At 36.8% G+C, this 27,051-nt stretch overlaps 1 protein-coding gene across 3 annotated transcripts in view; it reads right to left on the bottom strand.

Moving 5' to 3' along the window:
* Positions 1 to 27,051, bottom strand: part of LOC124365073 (inter-alpha-trypsin inhibitor heavy chain H4-like) — a 49,482-nt gene that overhangs the window by 7,387 nt on the left and 15,044 nt on the right. Inside the window, exons 8-18 of one of the 3 annotated variants that reach the window (XM_046821004.1) lie at positions 21,689 to 21,889; positions 21,133 to 21,274; positions 19,770 to 19,953; positions 12,402 to 12,594; positions 11,503 to 11,710; positions 11,084 to 11,205; positions 9,057 to 9,144; positions 4,654 to 4,713; positions 4,245 to 4,301; positions 3,836 to 3,892; positions 3,445 to 3,489 (exon numbers count right to left, since the gene is read on the bottom strand). In XM_046821004.1, coding sequence (XP_046676960.1) covers positions 3,445 to 3,489; positions 3,836 to 3,892; positions 4,245 to 4,301; positions 4,654 to 4,713; positions 9,057 to 9,144; positions 11,084 to 11,205; positions 11,503 to 11,710; positions 12,402 to 12,594; positions 19,770 to 19,953; positions 21,133 to 21,274; positions 21,689 to 21,889 — 1,357 coding nt within the window. The remainder of the gene's footprint in view (positions 1 to 3,444; positions 3,490 to 3,835; positions 3,893 to 4,244; positions 4,302 to 4,653; positions 4,714 to 9,056; positions 9,145 to 11,083; positions 11,206 to 11,502; positions 11,711 to 12,401; positions 12,595 to 19,769; positions 19,954 to 21,132; positions 21,275 to 21,688; positions 21,890 to 27,051) is intronic. The other 2 variants (XM_046821012.1, XM_046821021.1) reach the window with 2 other exon arrangements.

The following is a 27,051-nucleotide window of genomic DNA, read 5'->3' as shown; positions in this document are numbered from 1 at the left end:
GTCTCTGGGTTGATTCAAACGACAGTTTTGAGAATCTTTCACAACATGATGCACCCCTACAAGATATCGTTAAATCAAGAGCTTGTTGAAGATGACTATCTTCAGAGTATTAACTCTTGTTCATGGAAAGAATGATATAGACCCAGAATTCTTTAATGATGTTTCTGGTGTGATGAGCCGACATTTAAAAGTAACGGTGAGATGAATGACCATAACAAGCGTTATTGGTCATTCGGGAATCCACATTGGATGCGCTCTGTAGACAATCAAAGGTATTGGTCGCTGAACACGTGGTGTGGCATAATTGGAAACAGAATAATTGGTTCCCACTGCTTTGACGGAAATTTGAATGGAGATATGTGCAATTATTTCCTTAACGATGTCTTACTTAACCTACTGATAAGGTATCATGGTTCGCTTCTATTTTGCTTGAACAGTACATATTCGATATTCTTGTGGTAATGAACTGTAGCTCTCAAGCTCTGCATCGTTAGTTATAAGTAAGCTCGATTTGCAGGTGTTTATATTATTATTCGGGCTTGAACTCCTGGTGCATATGATTCTTTGTGTACTTATTGTGCTTTAACTTCAATTGCCTTGGCATTATATTAAGCTCAAAAATATCGAAATAGGTGCCTAATTGATTATACTTCTCTGCTGGTTCCGTTACAAGAAATTAATGGGTTGACTTGCAGCGTAGTATTTAACCGTTGGTAATTTAATCCAAACAGTCGATATTATTAATAATCTCTCAAAGTTATTGAAAAGCTGATACACTAGTTAGTTGTGTACTGGTTACTATAATTTTATTATTATTTATATTACATATATATATATATATATATATAAGCTAACTTCCATGATTTCGGCATAGACCTGATCTTAGTTGGTATTGTATAAAAGCCTTAACCCTCGTATCCAGCGGAGCGAGAATCCCTTGCTTCTCTACTCCCTAAGGACATTTCTTCTTCTGCCGGCGTCAGGAATGGTTTTCTCATTCTCCCCTTGTATGTCTCTCGCGAATGAGGTGGCGCCCTAAAGCCAATACCCTTACAAGTGCTAGACTTTGTAGAAGCGCCAACCCCGATCCATCCCTAAGCTAGCCACCATATTGTTTCCTGGTCGAGGTTTACAATAATTAAATAGATGGGAGGGGGTGCAACAGTCGATTATGCCGCCCGTTCTCCAGATCTGGCCTGTTTGGACTACTATCTTATGGGGGTAGGTGAAATGTATTGTTTATGCTACAAGACCAGACGGATAGACATTGAGTGGATAATATGGAAAGAATAATAAATGCGGTAGCCTATATTCCATTTTCAAATAAAAATTCAACGTTCAGTAGACAACTTGAGAGGGTGGATAGAGTTTTGCATCGGCAGCGATGGCCAACAGTTTGAACAACTGTGGAATTAGTGAGCTCGGTGAAGGACGTTTCAAAGTATTAGAAGTGTTTAACTGTCCTAATACAATTTCCTGCTTGAATAAAATGCTTTAAATCATTTGAAACTGTTATTTTTATCTACAGAACCAAAACCGCTTGATATAAAGCCAAAGTTTAAGTACCAAATTTGCTTTTTACTACCTTTAATTTAGTGTAAAGAAACCCATACGGTTATATTTAACATTGTTTAAAAAATGTTAATAATTAATAAATGTCGACTTTTTTGAAACTGAACTTCCTTACTATAGTTACTATTGTTTTGGAAGGATAGGTCCTCAACTATTTTGGGTAACAATTTCAATTTCATAAGTTGTTCAATAAAGTAACAATAAAAAACCTGTTAAAGCTGTGTTTTTATTTATTTTTAACACCCTGTTAATTTACAGTAAAATAAATTTAAAACTTTGAAATGATTTGTATCAAGAGAACTTTAAAGTGAAGTACCACTCTCCCCACCTTAACAATCAAAACTTTCTCAAAAACAACCTTTCACTGCCCAAAAATACCCCTTAAAGATTTTTTGTGGGATTCAAAATAATTTTATCGACTTATTTAGCCATATGTAGTAGGAGGAGGGGTACATTTAAAATGGAGTATCTAACTTCACTTGTTATACCGCTACAATCAATGACGCAGGTGATTTGGCTCACTCTGTATAAAAGAGTATTTCACTTCAAAAATTAAAGAAAAATAAATTTGCCCTGTAAAAGTTAATCAAAGACATAAAATAAACACAAACATTCTATGTACGCCTTTTTAAAAAATCCTATACAAAACAACTTTAATAATTTTAAAAAGTAACTTAAAAAAGTCTTCACAACTTCTCAAATGTTATGTTCAATAAAATCAAATAAGCCTCTATAGCCTTTAATATCTTATAATGTTGTTACATAAAAAAACCTTTTAAAAGTCTTAAAACTCATATTTATAATTATTTTTTAAACTTCATTATACGTTTAAATTTCTCCAAATATGGAACCAAGAAGAGAAAAATTATAAACCTAAAATCATCATTATTTTCCGGGAAACATTAAACTTCATTTACTGCCACAAGGCTTAGATTTCCAATATAGCCTAAATAACAATGTTTTAAAATCTTGAAACTAGTTAGTCAAAAACAGGAAAACTACTTACAACCTCAATGTACATACCTTGTTTCCATATCCTTCGATATATTGATTAGTAATTTTTCACGCGTTTTTTACAGTGCTTGTATAACATTCGTGCATAGTTTGTACAAGAGCTATGGGTAATTAGTAAATCTTATATTCTCGTAATTGTTCACACATTTTTTACAGTGCTTGTAAAACACTCGTGCATAGTTTGTACAAGAGCTATGGGTAATTAGTAAATCTTATATTCTCGTAATTGTTCACACACATTTTTTACAGTGCTTGTAAACCACTCGTGCATAGTTTGTACAAGAGCTATGGGTAATTAGTAAATCTTATATTCTCGTAATTGTTCACACACATTTTTTACAGTGCTTGTAAACCACTCGTGCATAGTTTGTACAAGAGCTATGGGTAATTAGTAAATCTTATATTCTCGTAATTGTTCACACATTTTTTACAGTGCTTGTAAAACACTCGTGCATAGTTTGTACAAGAGCTATGGGTAATTAGTAAATCTTATATTCTCGTAATTGTTCACACATTTTTTACAGTGCTTGTAAACCACTCGTGCATAGTTTGTACAAGAGCTATGGGTAATTAGTAAATCTTATATTCTCGTAATTGTTCACACATTTTTTACAATGCTTGTAAAACACTCGTGCATAGTTTGTACAAGAGCTATGGGTAATTAGTAAATCTTATATTCTCGTAATTGTTCACACATTTTTTACAGTGCTTGTAAACCACTCGTGCATAGTTTGTACAAGAGCTATGGGTAATTAGTAAATCTTATATTCTCGCAATTTGCACTGTACAAAGAAGTTTATTCTAGTACTTAAGGCCAGTCAAAAAAATATTCTAATATTAAAATAAGAGGACACTCACCTACATATAACACAGGAAGAGGCCAGCGGGGCACACGGTCTCTATCTGCCAGACAGTTATAAATTATTATTAACAACTGCCATTCAACTTATAATAACTAAGTCAAATTACTCATTGATACAAACACAATACTGGCTTTCTAATATGTAAGCAATGTCCATATTACATTTCGTATAATACTGTCCATTAGATTTTGTGTGAAACATTGAAACACACAAACACCATTGTTCAAATACTGTTGCATTTATAATATTAATAAGATAATTATAGCTCAAATGCGTCAACTATTCCTTATAAATTAATGTCCTCCTCACTCGCACTGTACACAGCAATGTATCCAAACGTTTAAAACAAATGACACGACACCTTTGATATCCTAAGATGAACTCACCCGGCTGGCTCGGATACGATGGCGTGGTGGGCACCCGCCAGCGTTGCCACTTCTGAGCTGCCAAACAATTATAAATTGTTATTAATAATAATTGTCATTCCACTTATATTATAACTAAGTAAACATTACTCTTTGATACAAACACAATACTGGCTTTCTAATATGTAAGCAATGTCCATATTACATTTCGTATAATACTGTCCATTAGATTTTGTGTGAAACATTGAAACACACAAACGCCATTGTTCAAATACTTTTGCATTTATAATATTAATAAGATAATTATAGCTCACATGCGTCAACTATTCCTTATAAATTAATGTCCTCCTCACTCGCACTGTACACAGCAATGTATCCAAACGTTTAAAACAAATGACACGACACCTTTGATATCCTAAGATGAACTCACCCGGCTGGCTCGGATACGATGGCGTGGTGGGCACCTGCCAGCGTTGCCACTTCTGAGCTGCCAAACAATTATAAATTGTTATTAATAATAATTGTCATTCCACTTATATTATAACTAAGTAAACATTACTCTTTGATACAAACACAATACTGGCTTTCTAATATGTAAGCAATGTCCATATTACATTTCGTATAATACTGTCCATTAGATTTTGTGTGAAACATTGAAACACACAAACACCATTGTTCAAATACTGTTGCATTTATAATATTAATAAGATAATTATAGCTCACATGCGTCAACTATTCCTTATAAATTAATGTCCTCCTCACTCGCACTGCACACAGCAATGTATCCAAACGTTTAAAACAAATGACACGACACCTTTGATATCCTAAGATGAACTCACCCGGCTGGCTCGGATACGATGGCGTGGTGGGCACCTGCCAGCGTTGCCACATCTTCTGAGCTGCCAAACAATTATAAATTGTTATTAATAATAATTTTCATTCTACAAAACTTAAGTCAGATTATTCTCCATTTATAGGGGAGAACGAGATGGTCCCTATCATTGGGTAGGTTTCGTTGGGACTAAGAAGAACTGATTAGTGTAATAAGATCAAGCTATAGCTATCAGTGCGGCCACCAGCAGCACCTTCGAAGCTGCCCTACACTAATTGCGACGAATGGAAACTTCTCGCGAGATAGTGCCTGTGACGTCGATGCTTCCAGCTATCAGTGCGGCCACCAGCAGCACCTTCGAAGCTGCCCTACACTAATTGCGACGAATGGAAACTTCTCGCGAGATAGTGCCTGTGACGTCGATGCTTCCAGCTATCAGTGCGGCCACCAGCAGCACCTTCGAAGCTGCCCTACACTAATTGCGACGAATGGAAACTTCTCGCGAGATAGTGCCTGTGACGTCGATGCCTCCAGCTATCAGTGCGGCCACCAGCAGCACCTTCGAAGCTGCCCTACACTAATTGCGACGAATGGAAACTTCTCGCGAGATAGTGCCTGTGACGTCGATGCTTCCAGATATCAGTGCGGCCACCAGCAGCACCTTCGAAGCTACCCTACACTAATTGCGGCGAATGGAAACTTCTCGTGAGATAGTGCCTGTGACGTAATAGAATAATATTCTAGAAGGTCAGACTATGTATATATTATATAGTCGCATATGTATAGACACACTCGTACATATGCTATATAAATAAGTTGGAGTTTCATACCCGGCTTATTATTTGCAATTTCATTATCCTACAGCGATAACATGCTTCACGTCTTATAACTTCTCTGATAGTTATTCCTATACCCGTTAACAATATAGAATAATGTATGATATTATTTCAGCGTTAAATATCCGACGATTAATTGAAGAGAATTGGAGACGTATAACGGTATTTAACGTTTAATACTGCGTCCTTCAATGCAGTAAACTAACATTCTCGCTGTGTTGCTGCCATTCCTATAACGTCGATGAGTTCAACATTTGCAGACGAAGTATTTTCTTGTACATTTACTTGTTAAGAAATATTTCAGGAAAAATATTATCCGTTAAATTGGATAGTTAAAACATCTTCATGATTACTGAATGTGCCTGAGTGAGAAGCACGTGAATTGTGAAGTCATCTTTTGGTGTGCGTAGCAATTTCATATTTGTTATTGTAATGCAGCGTTTATTGCAAGTTAGCAACATTAGCGTTTAATTAGTTAAATGGTCAACTCTTTTTAGTAATCGTAATAAACACTAATCAAATACGAGTATATTAAACAATAAGTATAACTCATATGAATCAACTATCACTTACGACTCCATTTCCTCTCAAAGCCGGCTACCCTAACATTTAAACCAAAATTAATGTACAATATTCTAAGATGAAAATAACTGGAAACTTACCATCAGGTTTAGGATTTAATAAAAATGCCAGCGGGGCGGAACCGGAGTATGTATAGTTTCCTGCTGATCAAAAAGGTGGTTTATAACAATTGTTATTCGACTTATCATAATTTAACCCAATTTATTCACTATTTACAGCGTAAGAATTGGTGATGAGGAACTGGTTAAATAAAGATTAAATTGTTTGTTCCAATCAAATATTATGTTCAAATCCTATCTTTGATTAAGGCTTTTTACCAAAATCTTAATTGTTTTAGTGTCATTGTCCACATCTTCAATTTCAATATGTAAAGTGACTTTACATTCTTAATCATTTCTATTGTTTGTCACACAAGAGAATGGAATATTTACATCTGAGAGTAAGTATACTCGTATTCCTTGTTAACATACTTCATACTCCCTGGATGAGATTTCGACCAGAACCTGCTCAGATTACTTCTACTTCCAAGTCAATTAGGCTAAAGACAATCCGATCGCTTTCATCCTTCTAGTTTTTGTAATACGTAATTATTTCCAGTTTTTCCATATTTCAGCCCGACATTCCATAATGTTAGTATGCAGACTTAAGAAAATAAAAATAATTCTTCTGCCCTGCACACTCATAAATAGGAAGTAGTTTGCAGAATGTCACTATAGTAAACAGCTTTACATATTTTTGTCAGAATCGCATTTATAATTCTAGACACAAACGTTCTAGGATATTAGGTTTTAGAAATTATGAAAAAACATTCGGAATCTCACTATAGCCAACATAATTTTATGGGGATATAATCCTTGTAAGGCAATTCTGTGTAAAATTGTATCTTCAATTATTTAATTTTGATATTTCTGACATTAAAATTTAATATATTTGAAACAAAACTAATACTAAAAATACTATTCCCGCAGTTTTGAAGTAATTATAATTACACACAGGTCTATTACAATAATTAACTCCCTTCACCAATTTGTTCTACCCAAACATATCCATAATTAACCTAATATGTCATCGTACTTTCCTGGTAAGTTTTGTTACCTGATTTGTATAACTTAGATTAATTTAATAAACACAAATTTAAAAACCCCGATGAGATAGAGAAAAATACCTGACCAAATATGTGTTTAATACATTGACTGCGGAAGACACTCTACTGCGCGGAGGCTGAGTGCCCTGTACCATCCCGCACAGTCTACACTAGCAATGAAGGTGTTTGGTGGGTGATAAGAACACAATGATTGCAACAATTAATGTAGTACGCACGGACAAGTAACGCCCTCTCTAATCTGACTTTGCGGTCAGCTGTATTCACTGACGAGAAGACAATGATTGTTACAAATGTAGTACGCACGGACAAGTAACGCCCACTCTAATCTGACTTTGCGATCAGCTGTATTCACTGACGAGAAGACAATGATTGTTACAAATGTAGTACGCACGGACAAGTAACGCCCACTCTAATCTGACTTTGCAGTCAGCTGTATTCACTGACGAGAAGACAATGATTACTACAAATGTAATCCAAGGACAAGGTAAATAACATATTTTTAACATGGACGGTTAATGATATATCTCAATAAAATGTGTTTAAAACATTGACTGCGCAGACACATTACGGCGAAGAGGTTGAGTCACCTTCACTGTCCCGCACAGTCTACACCAGCAATGAACGTGATCGTTTTATGACGAGAAGACAATGATTGTTACAAATGTAGTACGCAGGGACAAGGTAAATAACGCATTTTTAACATGGACGGTTAATGATATATCTCAATAAAATGTGTTTAAAACATTGACTGCGGCAGACACTTTACTGCGCGGAGGCTGAGTCACATTCACTGTCCCGCACAGTCTACACCAGCAATGAACGTGATCGTTTTATGACGAGAAGACAATGATTGTTACAAATGTAGTACGCAGGGACAAGGTAAATAACGCATTTTTAACATGGACGGTTAATGATATATCTCAATAAAATGTGTTTAAAACATTGACTGCGGCAGACACTTTACTGCGCGGAGGCTGAGTCACATTCACTGTCCCGCACAGTCTACACCAGCAATGAACGTGATCGTTTTATGACGAGAAGACAATGATTGTTACAAATGTAGTACGCAGGGACAAGGTAAATAACGCATTTTTAACATGGACGGTTAATGATATATCTCAATAAAATGTGTTTAAAACATTGACTGCGGCAGACACTTTACTGCGCGGAGGCTGAGTCACATTCACTGTCCCGCACAGTCTACACCAGCAATGAACGTGATCGTTTTATGACGAGAAGACAATGATTGTTACAAATGTAGTACGCACGGACAAGGTAAATAACGCATTTTTAACATGGACGGTTAATGATATATCTCAATAAAATGTGTTTAAAACATTGACTGCGGCAGACACTTTACTGCGCGGAGGCTGAGTCACATTCACTGTCCCGCACAGTCTACACCAGCAATGAACGTGATCGTTTTATGACGAGAAGACAATGATTGTTACAAATGTAGTACGCACGGACAAGGTAAATAACGCATTTTTAACATGGACGGTTAATGATATATCTCAATAAAATGTGTTTAAAACATTGACTGCGCAGGCACATTACGGCGAAGAAGTTGAGTCACCTTCAAGAGATAGAGGACATCTTTGAGGCCTTTTTCAAGAGATAGAGAGTGTTAAGTTTTTTCTAAACAATGCTATATATATTGAATAGATACATTTATTATAAACGGTATTTTTTATATTTTCCTACTTCTCCGTAAATCGTATTGCATTCTAAAATTTTATATAAATACCTTTCATAACAGGTACTAATTTAGAATAGAGGAAATTGTATTCTAGATGAAAATTATATTTTAATCTTAATACGTAAAACCTTTTCACGTTAATTTCTGTGTTTATAGTTCCATGAGGGGAGATGTATCAGGACACTCACCGAGACTCACTGGTATCGTGTCCACAGCAGACTCGGTCTCGTTCGGCTTGACGACAACAAGGGAAGTGAGTGGAGTCACAAAAGAATACTGGAACAGTTCATTTGTTTTTAATTACTAAATCATCTCCAGGTTTAAAAATCCGTAGACAAAATGATATTGGTATGTGTTTAAAAGATTCAGTGGCGTGTAGAAGATTAGAGTCAGAGGAGCCCAATCTCGTCAACAAGTACGTATATTAGAGAAACAGGAGAGGGTATATCGACCTTATGTTTATTATTCCGTATATTAAAGATACGGACTGTTACATGGACTAAAATCCTGAAATTCAAAATGATTATTAGAAGTCCTAAAATAATCCTAGCAGGTATATCGCAATTCTAGAAGTAAAATTTAATGTTATGATTACAAGAATTCATGGCAATCTAAAAGAGTTATGGAAATGGAAAAAGTTTAAAAAGAATGTGTGAGGAATTCCTTTGGTGGTCTGCTTGAAGGAAATCATCTAGGATAGTGAAAATATCACTGTAGTAAATTGTCATACATATATATATATATATATATATATATATATATATATATATATATATATATATATATATGAGTAATACAATATTAGCAATTCTGGATTGCGGCTGAGGGACCAGGTAGTTGCCTTGCATGCAAGCACTCCCTCACTGACGAACGCAGAGGGTTGGGACCAGTCCAGCACCTGCCGTTTTTCGTCCTCCCGTTATTCATTGACATCTTAGACTCACGAGAAAAGCGATACTCTGTGACTATTGCAGTGTATTATAAGTTGTTTGGTATAATTTTTCTTGTTACGATATTTACAATCTATCTATCTATCTGTTACGATGTTTACAATCTATCTATCTATCTAGATAGATAGATAGAAGATAGATAGATAGATTGTAAACATCGTAACAAGAAAAATTATACCAAACAACTTATAATAGGTATATATAGAGAAATATATATATATATATATATATATATATATATATATATATCCTACGGAGAAGGAGTTGCTTGAACTCGTCAACACAATTATCTAAAAAGAAGTGATTTATCAAAATATAACAGTTCAAAAATATATACATATTTTGAAGTTTTAAAACTAATAAATGCCATTAGTTTTGACTTGAACGTTAGCAGTCAAATAACTGGATAAAACTGGCAAACCTTCAATTACCAGTCGCTTTTCAGGTATAATTGAATTATTAAAATGTAAAGTGGACTAACCCCACCAAAATCCAAGTGTTTAGATATTTAGGGATAAGTTCAAAAAGTCATTACCTTTGTTAGAAACTATGTACGTGAATCAAATTTGCACTTTCTTGCTTTCTAATCGAAATTCATGGTGTACAGACCCAGAACCGTATAACATATATACGGTACTATACACAATGCAAACCTGAAACTTTTATAACTGTTTTGACAAGCTATACTGTACGAGGGCTATTCAGAAAGGAAGGAATTTCCACCTGACGCCGCCAGTCGCGCGCCAATCGCGTATATATTGGTGTGCTCGTGCTCGGCACCGCAGATCCTTTTTCTATACCTATATCATTATGTGTGTCAGAATTGTATTAAATCAGATTTATTTAATTTTTAATATTTATTTAGGTCTCTTAGTTTCTTCTTTTTTATTAGTGGACAACAAAAATTGCCTAACTTTAACGGAAGGTTGTCTTACAGATTGGTCTACTAATTTGCAAAGTATATTTTCAGTTTATACTATCCAAAGAGTCACCTTAATAAGTTTCTATGGGACGTATTCTGTTTCATGGATCATATTTATTAAAACTTCAAACATTCTCTGGCATTCAGATTAGGCAAGTTTAAATTGTGATTAAGTTTTTCTGTAGGCCTACTTAACGAATAGCTTGAACAGGTAAATAAAACATGAGAGATAATCTATGCCTTCAAAATTAATTCTTCTGTCATCACTCTTTCCTACTATTATCCGATAACTAATCCATAATTGTTTAAGACTAAAACCTCAAAGATTATAAAGTAAAATTACCTGCAAAGCCAATTTAAGAGCTTTCTCTTTTATTTTGGCAATCTCGTCACGTTGGTCCAATGAATTGGCCTCGTCCAACAGTTGCTGTATATTCAAATAAGCCCACATCTTCTCCAAGTGACCTTCATAGAACAATCATATTTTAAATTAAATGTTAGTCAGTCAATTTAATAGTCAATATTTTTGCCACGCCTATTCCTACAAAATGCCAACGAAATTAATTACAACAAAAACCAGTGAAAATCTGTTTGACTATTCTCTCTATCTTTAGAACCACTGTAACGAACATGGGGTATTGTACAGTAGATATTGTTGCTATGTTTTATTTACAGGAAACACTTATTACATTACGAGACGAGATTTGTTTGAATGATATTATTCAATCGAGTTAATCGTAATACTGTAAAGACATTCATTACCAACATTCTTGGTGCTCCGTGTCACAGATATGATAGACATAACATCAATGACGATGGGATATTTCTCTGGCCCATTTGCAGTGAGGCCGCTCAGTTCCCCGATAGTTTCCTTGGCCTTTATTTGGTTATTTATTTTCCCAGCGACCACAATTTCAGATCCATTGAAGAATACAAGAAAATCAACTTTAGTCCTTGAAGAATAGTCAACCTGACACAGAACCAAACCATCATATAGTATTTTGCCATACAGAAAACGTATCATTATGAATTTTTAGAACCAAGCAATATTTTATCACTACTTCTTTATTACCCACAATTGCTTTGGTTTAATTATTAAAGAAACAATATATTGTATTTGGAATAATTTACATAGATTTTTGAACTTTGAATCTCTCTTAACTCCAGTTATGTACAAATATTAGAATTGTATCGGAACTAATTTTATTAACAAGCTTTTGTTAAATTTAAATTCAGTTCTTACGAACAGATTTCATGTTGGACAGTTTTAAAGATATTAAATATTTATCCATGCAATAATCGGCTTAAAAGTAATTAACCGTAATGGTAAGATTACTCACTGGGGCTGTAACTTAACGTAAGTTAAATGATCACTTTTATGAAGTACAAAAAAGATGTAAAAACCCTTAGAGTATTTTTCTATATGTACTTGTTGAAACAAAGTGAAAATGGTTCAAAATTTTCAACGAAATACAAGTTTAAACAAACGCTGTTAAGGTTAAGCCACACTGAAAACATTTTATATACAGTAACTTTGTTTGTAGTTTTAACTTAAGTTTGAATTTAAACAAGTTTTAACTTTTATCCACGTCAACTATTAAATACAAGCAAATCGATGAATGGAACAAAAATTGCATATATTTGATTAACCACATCCCTACCTGATCAGGCGTGTAAGTGAAGGTGATGTTGGAGAGCAGTGGTGAGGAGATGGTTTTGTAGAAGTTGTTCAGTTGGTCAGACGCATCTGCTGCTTCGTATATTTTTCGAGCAAAAGCATGATTAGTTAGTGATAACTTTTTTAAGAAATCAAAATCTGCATCTTCCCCAAAGGCTAAGCAGAATATTTGGATTCTGTGAATAAAAAGTTATAAGTGCTTTAAAACAAGACAAGGATTCCAAATTTATAATAGGGTCATATTTTTAAGATATACTACCAAAACAAACACACACACACACACACACACACACACACACACACACACACACACACACACACACACACACACACACACAAATAGGCTATATATAACTTTATAAGCGTTGCGATATGCAATAATTCATATGGTGGGGCTTACCCTACGGTATTGCGTCCTGTAATAATGTGTCAAAGACAAGCCTTAAGGATAATTTTTGGAATCTGCCGTTGGGAAAGAATGAGTTATATATTTAATGAATACAAATATTTTACATTTTTTCAGATCCACAAGTTTTGTTGTTTGCAATATGTGCATAAAATTTTTAATAACTATCCCTTATGACAATATCAAAGATCAACTAGAGCTGCACAGTATATTACGCTACAGGTTAAAAGATGGAACAAAGAAACTAGTAAACACCAGTTCTGTTACTTAGGTCCAAAACTGTATAATGCAGTTGTAGAACATTTTGGCAATGAAATAGTATTTGTAGGTAAACCTAAATTCAAAATGAAAATAATCCAATATACAGTATAACAGACTGGTAGACTTAATTAATCACAATCTGTTGCACTGAAAGTTTTCTCTGTTAACTGTTTCATCAGTTATAATTTTATAGTATTGTCTATGTTATATCGCTGTAGTCTATCTGTTATTATAACTTTATAGTTTATGTCCTGTTATTCATTATGTAGTCTATCTGTTGTTATCACTTTATAGTTTGTGTTTTGTTATTCACTATATAGTCTGTCTGTTGTTATCACTTTATAGTTTATGTCTTGTTATATCGTTATATTACATTTCCTTGTTATTTATTACATAGTCTAACTGATTTTATTACTTTAGCTTATGTCCCTGTTATCACATTATAGAATATATCCTTGTTATTTAATATACAGTCTACAGATTGTGTTTTATAAAACTTATTTTAAGAGAGTGCGGAGCATACTCGTAGTGCATGGTCTAGAACAGGATGTTGGCTCGGTTATGGGGTATAAATTATATAACTTATAAATAATTGTTTAATGTTACCATTTAGTAGTCTGTTTCTGGTTGTATCGTATTTTTATATTTTATTTCCTTGTTATTTAGTACTATTTAACTTTATAAGCAAAAATGTTCTATAGCACGTTGTTGGTGTCTGATATTGTGTGTAGAAATCTGTAAGATTGTGTGTTTATTTATGATTGTTGTGTAAGGTAATATTTGCATTTTGGTTGTGTTGTTGAGTTTTGGCATATTTGTAAAATTTTAAATTGCTAGTAGTAAATCTAAATACGATAAAAATAGCTAGCTGCCACGAAGATTAAATAGATATGGTATTTGTATATTCATATTGCCCTAACCCTCGCGCGCCCTTTTGGGTGCTTGGGTGTAGGAAACATTGTAAGATTTATAAATGTTTTGAATAAAATATTTTTGACTTTGACTTTAACATAATTAATAAATATATTTTTATCAACGCAACCATGTTACAATGTCTTTGCTAAGAGTTAACAATTCTTAATAGCTATGTCTAGCTTTTTTTAATTTCATGCCAAATAGGTCGATCACAGTTGCTTCTATTCTGAATTCTCAAATAGATCTTACAAAATTGTAATGTGCTAGTTCAAATGCATATTCAATATCTAGAAATCAAATAAAGATAAAGATCCTCAGATTCACAGACATCTCACGCGTAGACTATATTAGTGTAGAGATTTGTGTAGTCTGCACACTTAAAAATGTGACTTCGAAATCTAATCTAAGCACTTCGCTCTCCTGGCTTTAAAGGTTTTGATTAAAACGTTGTTGAGAATTAACTAATTTTTGAGATCAATTAAAATTAAGTTTCCATTCCAAACATTTAAATTGATTATGGAGATTGAAGACTCGTGAAGACCCAGACAAACAGTATTTTGTCTGTTATTGCTAAATATTCACCACAAAGCCCCTACTTTTTTACTATTCAATTATTTTGTACTTGGCCGTTTCTGTTACATGCATGTTTTTAAATAACCAGACAAACAATATCATCGGAAGACCAAGTACTTATCAAACGATTTTCATTTACATTCATTACATTTGTCTAAATGGCAATAGCCTAATTTAGAGGAATCTACACAAACTCCGCTACGCCGGTCCCAATGCCCGGGACCCTGTCACTCAAGAGGCAGGGGAGGAGGAGGGGGAGGGAGTATCAACCTCGTTAAAAAACCAAGGAGCATCTGGCCCGGATGCTAGCACTTGTTAAAGGGCTCCTGCCTAGGACACAGGATAGGGAAGGAACCCCGAATAATAAACCAATTATGAGTAGTGCGTCTAAAACAACACTACCCCAAGTGGATACCGGACATCCCGGGAATCCCACCGATGGTTTCCGATCGGGTGCAAGCCCCGGTGGCCGTCGCCGGCTCCATGGATTTTTGGGGGAGGAGCCAAGATCACGAAAACACCAACGAAGACAACAACGTAGTGGTGCACTTGGCCACGAAGGATACTGCAAGTACTCCTTTGAAGGGGATGTTGACAAAGATAGGACGTATGGAGGAGGCCATAGAGCATCTAATCCAAGTATTGGATGATAGGAACAAAAGGACCGTAAATGGTGGTACTCGGGCACTTGCGTACAAGGTACGAAATGCATTTGCCAGCATCAAAAGCGAGTTAAAGGAAATGCATACATATAAAGAGTCTTCACCGCCAAAGCAGAGGGCTCAACCACTAAATTGCGTCCGAAAAGACCTGTTCCAGACGCCAGGAATGACATGCTGGCAGAGCCCCCTCCAAAGCATGCCAGTAAAAAGGAAAGAGCGCACACCCCCGAAAGAGCTACCAAGAAGTTGACTCTAAAGGGAAATAGCCACACAACCCGAAGCTCAGGCCTCGCAGAGTGCAACACAAAGCAACCAGAAATGCGCAACACCAAGAGAAGGAGCCCATTCAACAGGAACCTGTACAAGAAATGGATTGGAGCCAGACTACGGGGAAAAAGAAAAAGAGGAAGATGCAAACAAATGAAGAAAGAAGAAAGAAGGCCTACGAACAGCGCAAGAAAAGGGCGTTACCAAAAGCACTCCTCGTTAGTGCCCAGGGAAGCACAACTTACGCTGAGATTCTAAGAAAAGTCAAAGCTGGCCTACACGATGCCGGGATGGAGGACAACATCGACAAGATCAGGAGGACAACCAAAAATGACAAATTGTTGATAGTTCTTGACAGAAAGAATGGGGACAAATTGGAATCGCTCCAAAATAAAGTGACGGACTTACTGGGCAACGAAGCAGTAGTAATTGGCAAGTCGCATGAGGTGGAACTCACGATAAGAGATCTTGAGGAAACAACCACGGTGCAGGAAATAAAAGCGGCCCTACAGAAAGCAGCAGGCAGTGAGTCCATAATAACGGACAATTGCATAAGATCGTTACGAACTGCATACAAGGGGACCCAAGTAGCCTCGGTCAAACTACCAGACAAAGTCGCCCAAAAGGTCATGGGCGAACGGGGCAGAATACGTGTCGGTCTAGTGAATTGTCCAATTAAGGAAGTCATCAGACCGACAAAATGTTTCAAGTGTTGGAACCCAGGGGCACATTGCCAGTATTTGCCGTAGTCAAATTGACAGGTCAAACAACTGCCTAAAGTGCGGTCAGGCAGGTCACAAATAGCCAACTGCACGAAAAATCCGCGCTGTATACTCGTGCGCCGAAAGAGACAAAGACCACCAGCACATAGTGGGTAGTTACAAATGTGTTGTCTTCCACGAGAAGAACAAGAGCAACACTGCCAGAAGAGAATGAAAGTATTACAGCACAATTTAAATCATTGTGAGCTGGCGCATGATCTGCTCACCCAAACGGTCATAGAGATGAAGATAGACCTGGCCATTGTCGCTGATCCCTACACTAGACTCAAGACGCAGGCATGGGTGACAGACGCCACAGGTAAGGCTGCCATCTGGTCATGCAGAAATCGGACCTTTGAGGACCAAGTCGACAGCACGCAAAGGTGGTTTATCAGGGCCAAGCTTTGGAAATGTACACTTTTACAGCGTATATGCTCCTCCCAGTTTAGATATCAAACGAGTTCACGGATTTACTTGATAGACTGGTCGAGGATGTTAAAGAGCACTCCCCCTGCGTGATAGCCGGGGACTTAAATGCCTGGGCAGTGGACTGGGGCAGTAAGAAAACCAATACCAGAGGAAACTGAGCTGCTACGGACGGTGTCCTGCTTGGACATGGTTTTCCTCAACAGAGGGGCCACGCCGACTTTTGAGACGGACAATGGAAAGCTCCATCATTGATCTCACCATAGCCAGCTCTAACATCGTCAGAAGAGGGAATGACTGGACAGTCCACGACCTTTTCAACGAGAGCGACCATCGGCTCATCAGCTGGAACGGTAACAAGAGAACCAGCAAAAAACAGATCTCTGCACAAAACGACGAACCTCCGAGGGTGGAATGCCAATAAATTTGACGCAGAACTATTCCAAGAAGAATTCAATAGTGAACCCATTGTCGCTAACAGCGCACATGAGGAAACAGAAAAAAGTAATGCGCAGAGTTGCCCTTGCCTGCGACGCCACGATGACGCGGAAACGGCCAAAAAACGAACACCCGCCGATGTACTGGTGGAATAGTGATACTGCCAAAAGTCGCCAAGAAACCATTCAGGCAAGAAGAAAAGCCACGCGAGCTAGGAAAAAGCCGAACTATAGAGACCTGAAGGAGTCTCATAGAGCAGCGCGACTAAAACTAACGAAAGCGATCAAAAGCAGCAAGGCACATTGCTGGAATGAACTGCTTGAAGAGGTAAACTGCGACCCATGGGGTAGACCATATAAGGTGGTAATTTGAAAAAGGTGAAAACTCAGCCACAGTCCTCACCCACTTGCCCGGACTTGCTGGATAGGATTGTCACAAATCTTTTCCCACAACACCCGGAGCTTGAGATCGGTGACCTCAGCTCAGAGCATCCAAAACCGCTGATATCATTAGAGGAGCTAAACATCGCGAGTGCAAGACTGGGAAACAAGAAGGCTCCCGGACCTGACGGCATCCCAAATGTTGCCCTAAAAAGTGCGATAAAGCTGGCACCGAACATGTTTCTCCACATGTACAACAGATGCTTGGAAGAAGGCTACTTCCCAGACAAATGGAAGCTGCAGAGGCTGGTTCTTCTCTCTTAAAAGGAAAAAAGCCACCCTATGAACCATCGGCTTACCGTCCTCTCTGCATGCTTGACTCGGCAAGCAAGGTCCCTCGAACGGATCATGTATGCGAGAATAGAGGTGATGGCTGAGGGGCACCTATCGGACAGACAGTTTGGATTCCGCAAAGGAAGATCAACTGTTGATGCTATTAACCTGGTAGGCAACACAGCGAAGGAAGCCATTTCAGGAGATAGATGGAAAAAACGGCAATAAAAAATACTGCGCAGTAGTGACGCTGGACATGGAGAACGCGTTTAACTCTGCGAGGTGGGACCGAATCATGGAAACACTCGACCAGTTCGGCATCCCAAAGTACCTGCAAAAGTTAGTGGCAAGCTACTTTACAAACAGAATTCTGCAGTATGAGACAGATGATGGAATCAAGAGATACAGGATCACTGGAGGTGTCCCACAAGGCTCGGTATTGGGACCGCTTCTGTGGATCATTATGTACAACGGCCTACTTAGATTGAGGATACCAAGGATGGTAACGTCCGTCGCTTTTGCAGATGATGTCGCCCCTCGTAATTGTGGGAAAATATCTGGAGGATATCAAAAACCTATTCAAGGTGGTATTTGGTAAGTACGCCGTCTGGATGAATGAACAAGGACTCAAGATGGCCAAGCACAAGACAGAGATAGTGCTCATAACAAGCAGGAAAGAGCTCGAAACGATCACGCTGCAAGTTGGTGAGCACGAGATCGAGTCAAAACCATCCATCCGTTACCTCGGGGTGATGATCGATGCACGCCTCAACTTCAAATACCAAGTTGAGGCATGCAAGCACTAAAGCAGCAGCTGTCGGAGGGGCATTATCCCGTCTCATGCCAAACGTAGGTGGGCCAAAAACCGAGACGACGAGCCCTGCTAGCGTCAGTAGTTACATCGATACTGACCTATGGAATTGCCATCTGGGCAAGTGCACTAAAACTGCAGGAGTGCCAGAGGATGATATATCCTGTAGGCCGACAAATGGCACTGAGAGTTACGAGTGCGTTCAGAACCGTCTCCAGGGATGCAGCACACGTAATCCTCGGGAATACTGCCAATTGAGATTCTAGCAGAGGAATACAGGAAGCTTATACCAGTGTATAATCCATAAGCAAGAAAATGTAGAGATGACTGCAGAAAAAGAGAAAGACAGAAGAGTCTGGAGCACTGGCAAGCCCACTGGGACAACTCCGAAAAGGGTAGATGGACACATCAGCTCATACCGAGTCTAGCAGATTGGATAAATCGCCAACATGGATATCCTAGCTACTACCTGACGCAGGTACTCACGGACACGGGGTGCTTCCGTAAATACTTACACAAGTATAAACACGAGGACTCACCAGAGTGCCCAAAGTGTCGAGGGATAGAGGAGGACGCGAGGCATGTGTTTTTCACATGTCCGAGATTTGACTTGCAGCGACGAAAGCTTGAAAGATTAAGTGATGTGGTGATTACGCCAGAAAACTTAAGTAAAAGAAATGCTCGCATCTGAAACCAAATGGAAAGCAGCAACGGACTTCTCCAGGGAAGTCATCGAAGAGCTAAGGAAGGAAGAAAAGAAAAGGAGGGAAGAGCGAGACAGAAGGGCGAGACGCCAGGCTATGGAATAGTGAACTCTCCACACAGAAGTAGAGGAAGCGCGAAATCGCTTAAATGCCTTCCCCCCCGCGAAGTAATACCTAGCGGCAGTCCCGCGGGGGGACAAAGGCTGGGTGAAGAGAGGTTTACGTTTTAGTCGGTATGGGTCTTGGTAACCACATGGACCAAAAATCCATAGGCCAAGATCGAGCCCGGCACTACGTGCGTAAAGAGCATTTTTTTCCTCTCTCTCTAAAAAAAAAAAAAAAAAAAAAAAAAAAACACACACACACTTATGTATTATGTCAAGTATTTCATAGTAACTTAGTTGTGAAACGTACTCGTTAGTGTTGAGAGTCTTGGTGTCACTGATGATAGTGTCAGGGATTCTAACCCCAGTGGTAGGTTGTCCGTCTGTCAAGAATACGATAACTGGTTGAGGTGGACCGCTCTCTTTCTCCCATAAATCAGAGCCGATAGAGGCCAATTGCAGTCCAGTTTTCAGAGCCGCCATTATGTTTGTCGCTGTAAAACAGGATGGAACGAGTAACACTATGACTGGAACTTGTACATAAGATGGATATTTCATTGCATAAACATTGCAAAACTAAATAGAAAAACATATTAACAATAAGTAAGTTCATTGATCGTATAGCAGTCTTTACGAAGTTAAATATCCCTAGTGCTTATTTTTAGTTTTTGTATGGTAAAGTATATCTGGTTTTCAATAATCGCCAAAAATCGTCAGCTGCAGTATATCAGTTATCCAACTCACGTCAATTTTGCAGTCAACTAAGGTTATCGTAGTTTACAACTCAAGAGGAGATTGACTCCTGTTTGCCTGACCAGCGCAACGTCAGTGCAGAAGTCCACTTGATTGTAGTGTGTGGGAATAAGGTTTGACACACTATAATCTGGATGAATCTTGACAGATTTAAATAATCTGGAAGTCTTCTAAGACCACCCGTGGAATACAACAATAGCATGGACAACAGTTATAACACGGACCGTTATTAAAGTGAGCATTATCAAAATATTTTACGTAATAAAATCGATGTAACCCAACATTGTTTCCGATTAATTTTCGAGAACATCAAGATGAAATAAAAAGTGATTCGAAAGAAGCAAACAACTCTTTCCTCTGTTACGCGAAGATAATCAAAGACATGTTCTGAGGAATCTATTATTTCAAATCTGAAAGAAAATAACTTTTTGATGGTTGAATGAGAAGTGTGTGTACATTAGCATTGAATAGTTTATAAAAAAATCCCATCCAATACAGTTAATGCAAATTACTTACAGTACTCAAAACTTAAATATAGTCTGTACTTTTTCCAGTTTCCTGCTAGAATGTTGAATGAAAAGTGTGTAGTTTAGCAACGATTATTTGAATCAACCCGAGTCATGTGCAATTATCGTAGTTTCTTACACTATTTGATTATGGTCTTCATTTTTCTCAGTTCCCTACTAGAACTTGGATCAAGGGTGTTACACTACCAGCCAACGTATTAACCAAACCAAGTCAAATAGGATTATTGCTGTTTCTAATAGTATCCACAACTTAATTGAAGTCTGTATGTATTTTCCCAGTCTCCTAATAGAGCTTTGAATAAAAATTGTGCACTTTAAGGAAAAATATTCTAACCAAACCGATTTTACTGTTTTTTTTTTTTTTTTTTTTTTTTTTAAGTACACACAACTTACATCTAAGGTATGTATATTGTTTCAGGTAAGAATGAGCTGCAACTATGTTTGTAGGCGTGGCCTCAATCACAAAGCTGCCGTCTAAGACGTGTTGAGCATTATCCCATGGTGCGGATGAATATATCGATGTAGGAGACCAAGCCTGTAAAGTAGATACAACGATTTTTATTTTGTTATGTACATACAATTTTTTTTCATTCCTCTAAGTGTCATTAATCCAACTTACATTTAACTAAACAAAGAACAATTTACTTACAGTTTCATTTTTTTATCAAACAAACAATGACAGGTAGAATTACTTATTACAATTACCATCTTAAGGTTTATATTTCATTTAGTAGTCACAAAGTTATTTAAATTATCGGAGAATTCAAATAATGTATTATGTCAAACTGAGAAGATACTCAGCTATTGTTTATCGGTGGTTTGTGTCGTTGTCAGTTGTTGTGGCGAATGATTAAAAAGACAACCTTTAGACCGTATCTAACTTTATTAGGAAAGAACTCAACTTTAATTTATTTTAAACGTGGATCTTCTCTTAATTTTTATCGCTCACCTCAGTATGATCATGAAAAACTATTATACTAAAATAATCTTTATAATCGAGGTCAAACAGAATTTTAAACATGGCGTCCTCAAGTTGTTCCCGTTTTCTACCACGCATAGAGTTGCTGTAGTCCAGCACAAACACAACGTGCTTCCGCAGCGGGGGTAGATTTTCAGGCGCAAAGAAATGAACAAAGTATCCTTCATGCACCTGGAAAGTAAAAGAAGATCTTAAAATTCGTTAGTGTAATTTATTAAATACTATCCTATGGGTAAGTTCTTTGATATAACATTATAATAGTTAATGAGACACTGCATAAGAATATTTCTGTCAATACCACTTGATAGTTTAAAGAATATTTGTTGCATATTATAAATTGTATATGAAAAATACCTCAGATTGTATTTCTTGAATATGCCATTACTAAGGGCTTTGTGATAAAACTTAGTAATAACATTGAAAAGTATGTTTCTGTTTATAACATGTTAGATTAATGAAGCTTAAGAATTCGCAGACACTTCCACAACAAAAATAGTTTTTCCGGCTAAGTCTGAGAAGGACGACTGGTAGTTTTGTAACAACTAAGTTTCAGCCGAATACATTTTACGTGTTCTGGAATGTTTCAGAAACAAAACATAATCTTCAAAAAGTTTTAAAGTTAAGTTTTTGTAATATTTTAGTAATATTAAGCATACATAAAGGTTGAGGATAATTTATTGCCAATTTATCCAACACGTCAGATATTTCCAATGGTTCAGAGGTACTTTTTTTATAATGAGTCTAAAACTAGTTTGTGCTTTAGAGGAACTACGGACACTACTGAGCCGCTCCTTCTGGAAGTTTAAGGGGCATTATCGGGCACCAGTATATAAACGTCAAGTTTTCGTAAAACATTATAGAGAACGCTGAATCCCATCCTGTCTCATGCCACTGTGAACAGACACGGGACCAATGCTCCTCCATCGGGGAAGGAATAACCCCACATGTTCTATTATATGTACACAAACATGTCCCAGAAAGACTTCTCCCTTTCATATTCTATTTTTATCTAGCCACTTTATTAAGCATGAAACTATAAAACAAAAATGGGAAGGAAATGAAAGAGGAAAATGTTTAAGCATTACTGGAGTTGCGGAGAAGCCTTCACTATATATCAAGATAAATAGAATGTTGCTAAAAACAGTCTTCGGTTGACTCCATGCCTGAAAGTGACTTCACCACTATTTAGAAGCATACGTCTGAGGAATAAAAACACGTTTCTATAACATCTTCTTCTCGTAGATGATCATATCGTCTCATAGCGTGAAGGTTTTACAGATGTAAACATTTTTGACGTATAAATTGTTATGGAAAAACAAGATATAAAACATTTGTTGATAGCAAGTTTTAGCGCTATTTAACCAACTGTATTAATATGTTCTCAAATATTTTAATGAATGAAAATATATTGACAGTATGAAAATAGGAAAATAACACCCTAGCAGAAGAGTATCCTTTCTTTGGATACTGGAATAGAAACTGCTAGCTTTAAATACGACAAATTATCCAGTTTCCAAGCTGAAATCAAACAAATATAGCAAAGCGCTAACGATGCAATGTGTGATATTTTTAATAAGGCGAGTGTTAATGTTGCCGTTTATTATTAGAACCTTTAATATTTTAAGACTCCTAATTTATGAACTGAACTTCTTTGTATATAGTGACAAGTCTATTAGGTTATAAGTGACAAAATCATAGAATAACTGTAAATTCAAAGATTTTTTCATTAAATCTCTGTTGCTAAGCTATATCTACAAAATATAAACTAAATTCTGAGGCAATGGACTCATATTCATCAGCAATACCATTTTACGAAATATTTCGTTAATAAACTCTTTTGGGAACTATCTCTAAAAGTCCACTTAAGTACATTCATTGAGTTCTAGTAACTCCAGAAGCAATCCTAAATCTTGACCCGTAATATGCTTCTTTCGTTTGTCTAATATCGAAATAGATTTTTATTTTAATTCATGATGATTTCTCGTTAATAACGAATCCATAGATATTATTTCTGTTTCGCAACCTTAATATCAAGTTATTTCACCATGACCCTACTAAAATGTGCACTAATATTCGTCTTAATTTCATATTGCCCGTTATGCGATTGTAAAACAGCCAATAAAATCATCGAAAGATAGATACACAATGGCGGGAGAATACAGTACCCATTACAATAATTACACGTAATTTATCAAAATCTAGTCTGGTTTTATTCAGTGGCATGTGAAAACATTTGGGTAAAATCCAATACTGAAAATTGTTGTTGAGTTTATTATTGTAATATTATAATTAAAAACTTGAATTTAGAAGAAAATGTATTATTGTTGCATAACTTAACAAAAATATGATCTTTTACTCTTGGTTATAATTTGAGTTGATTCATTAACCACACTGAGCATTCCTCTACTAGCCATTAAAACCCATTACTGTTCAGACTCGGTTTCTGACTTCTGCAATATACTTAATATTCGTATCACCCACTGACTATAACTACATTTTTTCTCATCTAAATCCACTTACACAGTTTAAAACTCTGCACACTGAACTGATTAAGACCACGCCTGATTGTGCAGAGTGAAGCGTTAGTCATTCTTTACATGGCAGACATGTTCTAGACAGTCAGCTGATACTATATATGATATATATATATATATATATATATATATATATATATAATTCAATAAACATTGAATCGCGAAAAGTACTTGCTCCGCCGGGAGTCGAACCCGGATCTCTCACTTGCCGGGTGAATGTGCTACCATTACACCACAGAGCGCTTACTTTTTCCGATTCAATTATTTTGTATTTGGCCGTATATGTCACATATGCGTTTAAATAAGCAAACTAAAACATATGATCGGAAGACCAAATACCTGTCAAACGACTTTTATTTACATTAAAGTGTATAAATGCCAATAGCCTTATTTAATTTCAATAAACATTGAATCGTAAAAAGTACTTGCTCCGCCGGGAGTCGAACCCGGATCTCTCACTTTCCGGGTGAATGTGCTACCATGACACCACAGAGCGCTTACTATTTCCGATTCAATTATTTTGTATTTGGCCGTATCTGTCATATATGCGTTTAAATAAGCAAACTAACATATGATCGGAAGACCAAATACATGTCAAACAACTGTTATTTACATTAAATTGTATAAATGGCAATAGCCTTATTTAATTTCAATAAACATTGAATCGCAAAAAGTACTTGCTCCGCCGGGAGTCGAACCCGGATCTCTCACTTACCGGGTGAATGTGCTATCATTTACACCACAGAGCGCTTACTATTTCCGATTCAATTATTTTGTATTTGGCCGTATCTGTCACATATGCGTTTAAATAAGCAAACTAACATATGATCGGAAGACCAAATAACCTGTCAAACGACTTTTATTACATTAAATTGTATAAATGGCAATAGCCTTATTTGATTTCAATAAAACATTGAACCGCAAAAAGTACTTGCTCCGCCGGGAGTCGAACCCGGATCTCTCACTTTCCGGGTGAATGTGCTACCATGACACCACAGAGCGCTTACTATTTCCGATTCAATTATTTTGTATTTGGCCGTAATCTGTCACATATGCGTTTAAATAAGCAAACTAACATATGATCGGAAGACCAAATACATGTCAAACAACTTTTATTTACATTAAATTGTATAAATGGCAATAGCCTTATTTAATTTCAATAAACATTGAATCGCAAAAAGTACTTGCTCCGCCGGGAGTCGAACCCGGATCTCTCACTTACCGGGTGAATGTGCTTTCATTACACCACAGAGCGCTTACTATTTCCGATTCAATTATTTTGTATTTGGCCGTATCTGTCGCATATGCGTTTAAATAAGCAAACTAACATATGATCGGAAGGACCAAATACCTGTCAAAAGACTTTTATTTTACATTAAATTGTATAAATGGCAATAGCCTTATTTAATTTCAATAAACATTGAATCGCAAAAAGTACTTGCTTCGCCGGGAGTCGAACCCGGATCTCTCACTTGCCGGGTGAATGTGCTACCATGACACCCACAGGAGCGCTTACTATTTCCGATTCAATTATTTTGTACTTGGCCGTATCTGTCACATATGCGTTTAAATAAGCAAACTAACACATTATCGGAAGACCAAATACGTGTCAAACGACTTTTATTTACATTAAAGTGTATAAAATGGCAATAGCCTTATTTAATTTCAATAAACATTGAATCGTAAAAAAGTACTTGCTCCGCCGGAGTCGAACCCGGATCTCTCACTTTCCGGGTGAATGTGCTACCATGACACCACAGAGCGCTTACTATTTCCGATTCAATTATTTTGTACTTGGCCGTATCTGTCACATATGCGTTTAAATAAGCAAACTAACATATTATCGGAAGACCAAATACGTGTCAAACGACTTTTATTTACATTAAATTGTATAAATGGCAATAGCCTTATTTAATTTCAATAAACATTGAATCGCAAAAAGTACTTGCTCCGCCGGGAGTCGAACCCGGATCTCTCACTTTCCGGGTGAATGTGCTACCATGACACCACAGAGCGCTTACTATTTCCGATTCAATTATTTTGTATTTGGCCGTATCTGTCACATATGCGTTTAAATAAGCAAACTAACATATGATCGGAAGACCAAATACATGTCAAACAACTTTTTATTTACATTAAATTGTATAAATGGCAATAGCCTTATTTAATTTCAATAAACATTGAATCGTAAAAAAGTACTTGCTTCGCCGGGAGTCGAACCCGGATCTCTCACTTTCCGGGTGAATGTGCTACCATGACACCACAGAGCGCTTACTATTTCCGATTCAATTATTTTGTATTTGGCCGTATCTGTCACATATGCGTTTAAATAAGCAAACTAAACATATGATCGGAAGACCAAATACATGTCAAACAACTTTTTATTTACATTAAATTGTATAAATGGGCAATAGCCTTATTTAATTTCAATAAACATTGAATCGCAAAAAGTACTTGCTCCGCCGGGAGTCGAACCCGGATCTCTCACTTACCGGGTGAATGTGCTATCATTTCACACACAGAGCGCTTACTATTTCCGATTCAATTATTTTGTATTTGGCCGTATCTGTCACATATGCGTTTAAATAAGCAAACTAACATATGATCGGAAGACCAAATACCTGTCAAACGACTTTTATTTACATTAAATTGTATAAATGGCAATAGCCTTATTTGATTTCAATAAACATTGAACCGCAAAAAGTACTTGCTCCGCCGGGAGTCGAACCCGGATCTCTCACTTGCCGGGTGAATGTGCTACCATTACACCACAGAGCGCTTACTTTTTCCGATTCAATT

The sequence above is a fragment of the Homalodisca vitripennis genome, chromosome 1, assembly GCF_021130785.1.
Source record: "Homalodisca vitripennis isolate AUS2020 chromosome 1, UT_GWSS_2.1, whole genome shotgun sequence".
Taxonomy (NCBI): domain Eukaryota; kingdom Metazoa; phylum Arthropoda; class Insecta; order Hemiptera; family Cicadellidae; genus Homalodisca; species Homalodisca vitripennis.
This window is presented reverse-complemented; position numbering and strand designations above follow the sequence as displayed.